General features: G+C 38.5%; 1 protein-coding gene across 3 annotated transcripts in view; it reads right to left on the bottom strand.

The window, feature by feature from the left end:
- MAPK10 (mitogen-activated protein kinase 10) overlaps positions 1-12,496 on the bottom strand; it is an 87,523-nt gene that overhangs the window by 69,097 nt on the left and 5,930 nt on the right. For 2 of the 3 annotated variants that reach the window (XM_050895336.1, XM_050895338.1), the window contains exon 2: positions 5,468-5,637. In XM_050895336.1, coding sequence (XP_050751293.1) covers positions 5,468-5,637 — 170 coding nt within the window. Of the gene's footprint in view, positions 1-5,467; positions 5,694-12,496 lie in introns of all 3 variants that reach the window. The other variant, XM_050895337.1, reaches the window with a different exon arrangement.

Below are 12,496 nucleotides of genomic sequence, written 5' to 3'. Positions count from 1 at the left end.
ACTGAAGGATAACCATCATACAAAAGAGCTCAAGTGTTTTTGCAAACTCAGAGGTCTGATCCTTTTCATCATTTACAGGCACATTCCACGCAGAAGGTAGTCATATTAAATTAAAATCTATTTTTAAGTGGTTCTATTGATTGACTATGTTCATATCTTCACTGACCTCCACCAGAGACCTATGGGATGGAAGAGGTTTCCCTATAATAATTGTCTTAGTATATTATCTGGTACATGAATATACAGAGATTTAGAGGAAGCTTTAGCCAACTCCGTCTTAACAAATCTTCCATTACCAGTATCATGACACAATAGGACACTTCCCTATGATAGTTCCAAGGAGAACAGCAACAAAAACCCCTTCATACTGGACATCTGGTAGTGGACAATATCTGTTGCATTCCTCCTCTGGCCTCTGAACACTGTGGGAAGTGGTTGAGTCACCATTCCTAGAGGTATTTAAAAGACGTGTAGACGTGGCACTTAGGGATGTGGTTTCGTGGTGGACTTGGTAGTGTTAGGTTAATGGTTGGACTCAATGATCTTAAGGGTCTTTTCCAATCTAAATGATTCTATGGTTCTATGATGACTTTAGGGAAAGAATCAGCAGTTATATAAGCCACAACAAGCACCACCATCACAACATGTTGATTTGAAAGAATTCTGCACTCCTTAAGATTCAACCACCAAATTGCAATTAAATCAGCAAAGGAGAACCTATGGTAACCTTAGGCAACATAGCAAGCTATTAGTTGACTTGCTGACTCTACCTGTTACAGGGAACACAAAAAGACTCTGCAATCTCCTTCATATTCAGGCTCAAAGATATCATCAAATCACTAATTCCAAGAAAAAAAAAACACAAAAAATTGCCCAATTTACTACTTCAAGAATATATTTATAGTCTCCTCTGTATCTGCAGATGAGACATCTTTCTGAATTTATAATGTGTTCACTGAGGAGCTACCAGGACTCTTCAAAGCTATCCTCAAACCATTATTCCTGCTCCCATACTCCCCCACACAAACATTACTCCAAGACACAAAAACTCTTGCATAAACTAGATAGCATAAAGCACTTCCCAGCTAACACTCCCCTGGTCCGGCTGACACGTCATTAGACCACATCCCAACATCATACAGCATGAAAACCTGTCTTCACTCTTCAGAAAGGAGCAAGACAAACATTCAGGATTTCAGCTGAAAGACATCATCAGACTCATCTATTTGATACTCACCCAGACAACTTTGTCTTCAAAGCTAACACTTGCTCCTGATAATGCACACAGGTATAGGCACCAATGTGGTCATAAACCAGGCCAAATGTCTTCATAAGCTGCTTCTAAGATTTTAATTACTTGTATCCTCAAGCCTGTAAGTGATGTCTTCGCTACCTGCCATGGAAAACTGGACTTCACCCTTGCTTCCATCATAAATTCAAAAACTATCACAGCCCCTTCAAATTGCTTTTGAAATATTCCTGTACATCATCATTTTTCTAGACATCACAGACAGTATCAAAAATATCACAGGCAATATAAAAAATGATAGCTTGCAAACCACAGCAGAAAACCTACACATCAATTGCCTTGCTTCCAGGCAAAAAGCACTCATTTAAAACACAAAGAAACACCCACTCCAACATCAGCATATTTCTGTTGATTTTATGGAACGTGAGAATTCCTCTCCCTCCACCCTCATCTAAACCATCTATACCTGCAGGCTGGAAGCGACCTGTCTCTCTCTCTCCCTTTTGTAAAATAAGGTAGTTGTCAACTCCCTTCTAACATTGCAGAGGGGTATCAACTACCTCTTCTCTCAGTGGTTTAAGTGGCACGTATCTAATTAAACTCAGAAAACTGTTCTCAACTCATTTTACCTTTGACATTTTCTGTTTCTATCACAGACTTGAAGATCAACTTGTGCGGTTAAAAGCCTGTGTAGTTTTTACAACTACAGCTTGGTCTAATAAACTACAAGCTCTGTTTCAGCTATGTCTCATTGTCATCACGCCTATAACAACATGATAATTTTATGCAAACATACCCTATATAGTCTTTCTTACAGATGTCAGAGTGATATACAGTGAGGAAAGAGCCTACACTTGCATTAAGAGTAGTTTTTGCAGAATGAAGAGGAACTTCCCCGCTTAAGAGATTCCAAGCAGCTTTTTCTTTCTTCCCACTGGCAAAAATAATTTTGTGAACATAGTTAACACAAATCCCATTGAAAGCTCCCACAATTAATTTCCGAAGATATTGAATGCACTATGTCTACAGCCAGTACCACTTTCTCACTGAGTTTATAATTATTTCACATGGGCACAATGACAATTATAACTAACACTCACACCATATGGCTTTCTCTTTTTCACATAATTTAATAAATTATCATCCCCTGAAGACCTTAATATCTTTACTTTAATGCTTCCATATCAAGAAAATGATTTTGTCTTTGATGTAATTTTCAGAATAATCAAGTGAAATCAAGTCCCAACTTCTTTCATAACCACATTCCCTGCTTCCCATGCCTGCTTCTGTTCCATGACATGAATTATTTCCACTGAAATTCTCCTGCTTATGTTGACACCTATTTATAGAGTTGTATAAGAAAGGTTTCAGTACTCTGTGGCTTTGCCTAGGAACCCTGCAACACCAGCTTGCAGAGCAGCCTGAAAAACGTCATGTCTCTCCTCCATCTCCCTCTGCCTCTACAATTACCTCTTGGGCTGCAGACAGTTTGCCTGTCCAAGTATATCTGGCAAGGTGCTAAGGCAGCCAGCGTGCTGGGCACGTGGGGTCCGACATCCAAGTTCAGAGGGAAGCCGTTGCTAGCAAGTGGATTTTAGTCCTGAAGTTAGTGCTGAGGTAGTCCTTGGTATGGAATATCTTGCACCTGATTGATACTGAGAAATTTGATGTCATGTTATTGAAAAATCTATTATTAAATAGGCTCCTTTTTCTCAAGATGTGGGAATTACAGTTGTGTGGCCAAGTACAAGACAAAGCAGAAAAGTCATCAGCAGCTCAGCTCTTCCAGCATGGGGAAGACAGCATGGACTCCACTTGCCAAGCTGCAAAAATTTAGACTAGTCAAGAAGCAGGCCACTGGCTGCAACTGCTGGCAGCAGCTCAGTCCTGAAAGGGTAGTTAGCATTTACCAATAATACTCTACCTTTATCACTCCATAAAACCAGATGTCACTATGCACTAAAGCTGTCTCTGGTAGCTGGGTAGCCCGTCACTCCAGCCAGACAACAGGTAGTGTCTTTTTACCTACGATTATCTGGAAGGAAAATCCAGAAATAGTGCATGCTATGAGAAGCCTGAGCCTAGACTCCTCTGAGCTATCCTACCTGTGTCTGCCCTTGGTAGAGGGAACAATCAGAAATCACTCATTCAGCTCCTACACTTCTGCTAATTCTGGCACTAAGAGACAGAATTGCATGCCAGATCTGTTACGCTTCTCAAACAAGTCATTAAGTATAAACAGAGCCACTGGATCTAAAAGAAACTATGACCTAGGTTTTTCCTGCTGTTTTCATAGAGGCACTCCTCATGGCTATTCTTTGCAAAAGAACAAGATGAGCAGGGCAAAATACCTCCCTCACCAGAGCCAGCAGCACTCCACAAATAGGCAGGTTTTCAGTATATTTTTCCCCTTCATCTGCTTTTTCTGGATGTAACCCTATATCCATCAAAATACCTATAGTTTCTAAATAGCGTAAGTTTCTACTGTAGAAACTTACGCTATTTAAGTTTACTACGTAAACTTATTATTATTACTATATAATTATTATTACGCAAGTAGAAACTTACACAACTGAAGATTTTTTTATCATGTATTGTCTTCCCTTAGCTAAACTATAAATATTTATCTCACAATTTTTTTCATTAATTTATCACTTCGCCATTGATTCTTCATGCTTTGCTCATAGTTTGTTAATGTATTTCTGCTAAATTATGCCTCGTGACAGGTAGATTACAATGTAACACATACTAAGCAAAAATGCTCATTATCTTCCCCATCTATCACGTAATACTTCTGTATCTGTATCATCAAACTATAAAAGGCCTTTTATGGCCTCTCCCTGCTGCTCAGCCATTTCAGGGGATTTGTGTTAACTTTCATTTGAACTTACTTGTTTTCTGATTTGATTTTCTTTAAGGCATTCTTAATTTTTGCCTGTCAACTCTTAGTATGAAAGACAAATTCACAGGATGTTATTGATTTTATTTAGCTTAACTTCTATGTGTTTTTTGCTGCTCATAATTGATCATTACAGCAATTCAGTTGCAGAGAGGTTCAATAAAATCTGATTTTCCTCTAAAACAAATAAAGGAAAGTAAGTAGGAAGAAAAAACATCTGTTGCTGTATATGGAAGTGGACAAACAGTGCAAAATGAACATTAATAGTACTCAACAGAAAGTATGTTTCTTTCCCAAAGCTGATTTTAAACTAACCTTTGGCCCTTTTGTGTTTAAGATACGAAATAAAGTACTTGATCATTTAGATCAATCTTTGGACTTGTGTGGCCTCAAAGTATACTAAACACTGGAAGTGACAGACTGAGACCTACGGATGTGTTGCTAATTGCTGTTACACTGTCAATTATGGTGCCAATGCCAATGATCCATGGAAGCCCACTTGCCCCTAGGTTAAAGGAACCTGTTCCTTCACCAGTGCCTCCAACTGTAAGGTAACACTACATCAAAGTCAGAAAAGAGCAGTGATAAAGATGACAGACGGAATTAGACTTTATCTCTGATCAAGTTATAGATAAAATATCGTGTTAGTTACCCTAATGCCTCGTAATTAAACAGATTACAAATGTCTGCACAAGAGACATTTAAATACAAGCCACTGAAATTTAAGAGCCATCTCTAAAAATGCAGAGGCAAAAGCCAACCAGGATATTGCAACTTTTGAACATAATAATTTTGAATTCCATAAGCCTTTTGTATTATTTAGGAGAGCTACTGAATTTGTGTCTTTCGTTCGCATTATTCACAACATTGCAACATCTCTTTTAAGAAATAAAGGAAACATTAGCAGTTACCTCGATTCGAAAGGCTTCCATTCTGAATACTTGAGAATGCTATGGGATGTGACAAGCTTCTATATTGCTCTCAGTGACTTTTACTGTACAAAGACTAAAATTGCAGGGTTTACTTGGGATATTATTTGCACTGCCTCTGGAAGTAGTGCCACAGTTGTCAATTATGATAAGATCTTTCTCCCGCTTTCTTGCTAGTTACATTTTGCTATGTGGAGAAACAAACCTAGTGCTATCATTCTCACCAGCAGGAGAAGTTATTAGGGAACCACTAGGCTCCTTCTGCCTCAGGATGTCTGCTGCCTGACTGTTATTTTTGCAATTTTAGACAATGTCTGTGGCTAGCAAACTGTGAAGAAATGCAAAAGGCAAATCCCATTTAAAAGCATAAGAGAAAGTGCTGATACTTACCAAACTATTCCCTGAGCCCCAGAGCCAATAGGTTTCAAGTTCTGGTAGCGTTTGAGAACTGTGAAGGTCGAGTCACCTACTTCCACGCTGTAGAACTGGTTGTCAACTTTGCTTTTGCTCATGTTGTAATGTTTGGCAATATACGACACATCCACTTGTTTCCCAAATCCCTGTTGTATGGAAGAAGGGAAGGGGGGAGGGAGCGGAAAAAACACAGAAACCAAGGCTGGTAAAACATCAGAATACTGACAAAACACAGTCAGTCTAATTTTGCAATATAAATTCTTGTCATTTTAGGCTTATTATCATAGATCTACATGAATCCTCAAATGCTCTCAAAGACTGTACCAAACCCTCTTTCACCCAGGAAGTAACCATAAAAAGCCACTGATGAAAGAAAGCTTGTGAATTCTCCAGCTGATGGTTGTGACACAGTTACTCTCAACTACTGGTCTCTGCTTGCTGTTACTGCTGCTTTATGACTACTGGCTTATGCATTCATGCTGATTCTGTCCTCATTTGTATTGCAATAAATACCTTATTTTAAAATGAGAAGACTTCCATCAGTGTAGAAGTGGGACAAGAGACATAGGAATTAGGCTCTTCATCATTGGTCTGATAGAGCAAATAAGTCTATTCACATGAGCGCTAAAACTTTCCCTGAGCACATGATAAAGGCCTTGAGAACCTTTCAACAGGAGTTGCAAAAGAAACAGAGCAGTTTATGAGATGAACTGTGACCTGACATGGCTCAGTATCATGGAGATTATTCAGTAGCTCAGGAGATCTTCCCAAGTTCTGGGTTCCTAAGGATAGAAGAGTTGCTCTCGTGACCTGACAAATGCATTAGTCCTAAGCAGAGGCTAATTTTCATGACACAAAGACAAGTTACTGTAAACTTTTTATGCTTGCACTGAAGCTAGCACTGCAGAGCCGTAACTTCACCCAAATTTGTAGAATTACTATGCAAAAAGTTACATCGTAACCGTTTTATGACTACTAGTGAGCTCAGTTGCCTGAAGACTATGGTGCAAAGTATATAGTAATTTGAGATAAAAATCAGAATTTAGTGTTTGTAATTTAGGATTTTATACTACATGATGCTAAGCACAGGATGCAAAAGTTCAAGATATTACAACAGATCTGTCCTCAAGTAGTTGACAATCCACTTATGGAAGTCAAGACTTTTCCAAATGCTTTCTACAAGAAGCAGCAAAACCCAAACATTCCTCTCTCTGCCTGTGCATTTATTTTCAGTGCTTGCAAACGCAGCTTCTAAATTTTCTTATTTGCTCTATTATAAATTGCTTTCCCCAAAAAATCTGAATAATCAACTGTGTTATGTGACTATGGACTACTAAGATGAATTTTGATGGAGCAGGGAAAAATGTAAAGTAAATTTGGAGAATATTATTTTTCCAATTTAAAAGGACATCATTCCAGTGTTCCATGAAGCTGGCCATTAAAAACAGATAACTGACTTTGCTGAGAACTTGGATTCTCAGGTTTGCCTTAGGACGATTAATATTCTTTTTCTGTCCATTATCTCACTGGAAGGCCTATTGTCACTGGACAGCATTGGTTAATCCTAACCACCTCATTTAGAGACTTCAAAACATTTTAATAAAAACGTAGCTGTTCATTCAAACAGAAAATCTCATTTCAGAAGAGCAATTAGAAACATTACATTTACTTGTTAATCAGACACAGGGCAAGGCTTTTTTTTTTTTTTTAAATGCAGAAAGTGAGAGATTTATGGACACTGATACAGTGCTAAATTCAAGCTTACAGAGAGTGAAATGATTCTGAAAGAGGTTTGAATTTTTCTCATCTGAAGAAAGACAGACTGCATCTGATTCGCACTGTGTAGCCTTAGTCTTAAAACTCCTTCCATTACGTGAAGAGAGATGCATAAATTTGGCTAGCTCAGCTATTCATATCAGACCTGGAATTGAGAGGCTTTATTTTAATAATATGCTCCTGATAGACAGGAAATAATCACAGCTCCCTCTGGCTAGACAAACACATTTGCAGCGTGGTTTTTTCTGATGTCATTATCAGAACAATGCAGATGATATTCAGTATTAACACCCGTTACTCTGAAACCAATGTTACATAAAGTGTCAGCATAAAAATTGCATTCCTTAGTGAGCCTGACTCATAGCCAGCTCCTCTGGAAGTACAGATACAGCGACTTTTTTAAACAAGCCAGATAACTCTGTTAAGGCTTGGGTGAGCCAGGCCTGCCACAACTTGTTTGCATCCTCACTCCTGAGCTACCCAACAGTTCATCATGTGGTATGGAGCTACATGGGAAAAGATACTTTGTCACTCTACATTTAGAATCCTGTGCACACCAAAATTACTTGCTTTTAAGTTAGTCTGACCCTGTGAACTGCTGGCCTCAGGAATCCCACGCTGCCTACAGTGGGATTTCTGAACTACTGCAGTTCCAGCAGGTGGTTATTTTAAATCCAGGAATGTCTTAAAAATCAATTAAAACAGCTCAGAAGAACCACTCTGTAGTACCTCAGTTATATGGATAATTAATATACGCAATCGCTTCAGTCATTTCAACAGCCATTAAAGTGATGTTGATCAATGGGATGCAGAAGACCACAACCAGCAAGACCTGGTCAGAACACATAAGGGTCCTGATGAGCAGCTCTCCTCTGCGTAACACACTGTTCCTATGACAATCCACTCCTAACTGTGTGTGAGTAGGAAAGGTAAAGACTGTTTTATTTTTCATGGAATTCTTTTTTCTTTTTAGATTAATATTTTTCTCCAAGTCTGTCTACTTAAAAATCTGTGAGCCATAAGGAGCTTCGATAGAAAATATCAACACCAAGAATTACTTACAAAATTCAAGACAGGCTGATTTAGTTTGAAGTTCACTCCAAGCAGAATGCCTCCTCTGAGTGAGAAACACTTCAGCTTTGTGGACAGGTCAAACAGTCTCCAGGTCATCTACTAGTTTGCCTCCTCCCTTTAAACCCACACTGCTAAAAAAATACAAAAAACCTACTCTCTATATTTTGCTGATTTTTACCAAAGCCCAAATAAGCGAAATTAAAACACTGTAAGCCTACTGCTTAAGCCCAAAGTACTGCTTACTTTTATAAGAACCAGGAGATGAATGATATAACTATCCTTGTCATGATCATAATTTAAATCAAATCCCTAAATCAATGAATTAACAGTGTTATTGGATTAATTACATTTGATCAGATCCCCAAACCAAGATGACACGTAATCAAATCATGAACCATCTCCAAGTTGATACAATAGCCACTTCCTAAATGAGGACAAGGAAATGGCAGTTTTGTGTCACTCTCAAATTAAGCTAAAAAAGCTTTTCCCATTAGCAAGGAAATTCATAATCTTAATAGAGCATGCCAATGTTAGTTTTAGTTTCAAACCCTGATTAAAAGGTTCTTCTCAAAGTCTTCAAATCCACATTGCTGATCTTAAAGAAACCTACACACCACATTTTGGTCTCGTTCTGTTACATTCTCAGTGCTCACTCAAACCCCTTCTAGAAGCCTTGGCGTTGGTATAGCAGTTAATATCCCCTTTCCCCATCCCCCGTCTACACTATTTCAGATTCAGGTTCTATTGCATAACGCTTACAAGTTCTGTACTGGCAGCTTAAGTCAAAGCTTTGATTATCTGACAGCAGAAAGTAACACATGGCTGGGAATTTCCAGTATACACCCTTCTGTATACACACCTAAAACAAAAACTTCTTTCAAATTTGATTGATACTGACATCTTAAGAAACTAGGAACTAGCACTTCATTAAGAATTAGCTGGGGAAAGGGAGGGTATACATACACATGGCAATCAGGTTTACTCTTAGGATATCATATGCAAAGATGCATAGGTCTCATATAGAAAAGTGAATTTCACTGAGTTAATAAATTTTCAGGTGAACTTCAAATGAACTTGGGCAAGCTACAATACTGGGGCCCCAAAGTAATAGTAAACATTGCAGGTGTGAAAAAAACCACAAATTTCTCCATCCTTTTCGCTTTGAACAAAATACATCTAGTTTCTCAGACCTCTGTGTAACGTGAAAGATTATTCCGCGGAGACAAAGTATGCATTGGAGTGCCATTTGTTCTTGGTTTCCATAAATATTTGGACAATGGAATTACATTGCTTCAACACTGACTGGAACTTAACTTTCATTTCACGTGTACAAGAATGCACGCACCATTATTTTCTCTTTCTGGTATCTAATTGAAAACTTCTAACACACACCCCCCCACACACGCACCCACCCACCCTACCCCCAATGCCATTCTCTTTCCTCCATACTGGGAAATTTAAGAGTAAGAGAAGTAAAAGTTTTTCAGACCTGAAAACATAGCTATCCTTGTTGGGTCACTTAAACACATAGCCATATCTGCAATGATGTTTGCTTAATATCCCAACAACGGGGGAGGAGGAAAGAAAATGAACTGTCAAGACTCAAGCATTTGAGATGAAGGAAAAAGATACTCTTACCATTACTAAATGCTTAGAGAACATGTATTTTTCTTTCAAAGAACAATTACTTGAAAATTCGGTGAAACTCAAATAACTTACTGCCTCACACACAGCTACGAGTTGTATTCTTTTCCTTTTTTTATTTCACAGCATAGAGAGCAAAAGAGAGGGTTAAAAAGCACAACAGAAACAAAATGATGTTATTTTCTGTATTATGAGGTGAATTGTTTCCTGATAGCCCATTTTATTTGTCCATTTGTACCCCATAAAAGAACTATATTTATTAAATTTCACTGACAGACCTTTGTTTCTGAACACCATTCCTCCTATTACTGATGAGCCTAAAATATCACACTTTCTTACAGTGCAGTATATCTCATACATCTTAGCTTTTATAAATACAAACCATGCTAATGGCAGTTTAAGCTAAATTGCTCTCCTTTGCATTTCCAAGACAGGGAGTGCTGTCACAGTCTGTTAGCAGGCATCAGCTGAGGGGAAGCTTTACCTCAATATTAGTATCCTTCCCTGTCTGCACACAGAAATACCTACAGGAACACATCAACTTTTAAGGGTGCTATGATTCAAGGCTACTGAAAACAATTAAATGACTCCACATGAATGCAGGCGAGGAAAAGAATTAGAAGGAAGACTGAAAGGCTGACTCCTAATTTGCAGTTGGCACAGCACCCAGAGATAAGCAGGATGCAAAAGAGAGGATGTTCTGAGCTAGCAATCACAATGGCTCCCCAGGGGCCCCCACGTCTCCACCCCATCTCAGACAAAGGGACTGGTATGGAGGACAGCACATTTCAGAGGTGGATGCCTTCGATTCCCTCAGGATCCGAAAGGATAATATCTTAAAGGTACAATTTAACCTTAAAAGTCAGACGCTGAGATTATACAAATTGAAATTCTGAAGCGTGGTAAAATCCTCAGAGTCTTCTTGCCAGCTCTGAAAATGTACATACAGGCAAGCCCTGCTCACCTGTGTGCATCTGCTAAGTCAACAATGCTATTAATTTAATGGCTATCCTCCCACTTGTACAGCTGTAATTTTCTCAGAAGATTCAAGTGCCAGAATTCTGGGATGAACAGACATTTACTGAACCCTCTGCTTTGGATTTAACGGTGACAAGTTTTGCTGTGTAAATTTGGATGGCCACAGAAGCTGCCACTTGAGAAACACAAAGCATCTTTGCATAGAAAGGCCTACTAAATTATTTTTCATTGTGTATTCTGTATATGCCACATTTATGGCAGAAATATTATCTATTTTTCTCACCATAAAGCCAGACTTGTCACTTATTCTGGCTCTCCCCGAACTCAAAAGTCCATAGATAGTGATCAAATCTCCTGAAAAAAATAGGTTTTTCATCGTGTGTATGTATATGTGCATGCGTGTGTGTGTGTATGTGTGTGTGTGTTTGGGTGTAGTATTACAGATTTTTATCTTATCAGCTGTATCACACCACAGTTCCCCATTCTTCCATCTCATTCCCATCCTGTAAGGATTGTATTAGTCACCCAGTCTTCCTGATTTTAGTGCGTTTTGAGTGGGATTTTTAACAGGTGAATTCTCTGCCTTCTTTTAATCTCTCTCCAGCAGTCTTGTCCTAGCCCCCAGACACAATCTACCCTCCTTTATGAAGTCAGCCTTTTAAGTAGCCAACTGACCCTTGCAAACAACTCAACCTTGATCAATTAATCATTGATCTTTTTACTATATTTGCTTTGTTCACTCTATTTTAAAACATCCTATTAAAACACTCGTATTAAAACATCTTATTAGATGTAGTACAATATTTAAGTGCTGGTTGGGATTTTTGGGGTTTTTTTTGTTTAAACACACTGTCCTTGTTTAACCTCTTCTAACTGAGATACCAAAAACCCAGCATCTTCAGAACTGGCTCTTACCTAGTTCTGATTACACAAGAAGCAGCAGGACTGCCTTCTGTTTCCTTTTCATCGGTATCTACTCAAAACACAAAGCAAAGCACTATTTACATATTCTTCACTTGTCCTCCACATGTTCACTGAGCTTTAACTACTTTTAATTGCTTCTTTCTTACAGGCATAAAATTTTTGTAGTTCATTTGTAACTGTGGTATAACATGTTGCTCAGAAGTCACTGTGACCCAAAGGTGCCTGCTTCATTCCAGGCCAGACTTCTAAAAGACAAGCAATATGCGACTATCTGCACAACAAAACAACTAGTTCAAAATGATTCCTCATTCCCCCGATGCCTGAAGAATTCAACACTGACACACAGGTAACATCCAACCCTGGTCATCGTACCAAAGAAGGTAAGGATGAGAAGACTGATCAAGAAACACTGAGAGAAAAGATTCTTTGAGAGTAAGGTTTCTTTATGGACAGGAACTTAATCAGTGATCCAAATGGAAAATGTAGCCAAAAATACAGGAAAGAAAGATTTAAGAGTCAGTCAGAAAGTTACGGTAAAGATGTTTGGAAACATCTCATTCAGGCACAGCTCCAGAGATAGGAAGCTAGCAAAGACACACTGTGGAATTG

Source organism: Gymnogyps californianus, chromosome 4 (assembly GCF_018139145.2).
Source record: "Gymnogyps californianus isolate 813 chromosome 4, ASM1813914v2, whole genome shotgun sequence".
Classification (NCBI taxonomy): domain Eukaryota; kingdom Metazoa; phylum Chordata; class Aves; order Accipitriformes; family Cathartidae; genus Gymnogyps; species Gymnogyps californianus.
This window is presented reverse-complemented; position numbering and strand designations above follow the sequence as displayed.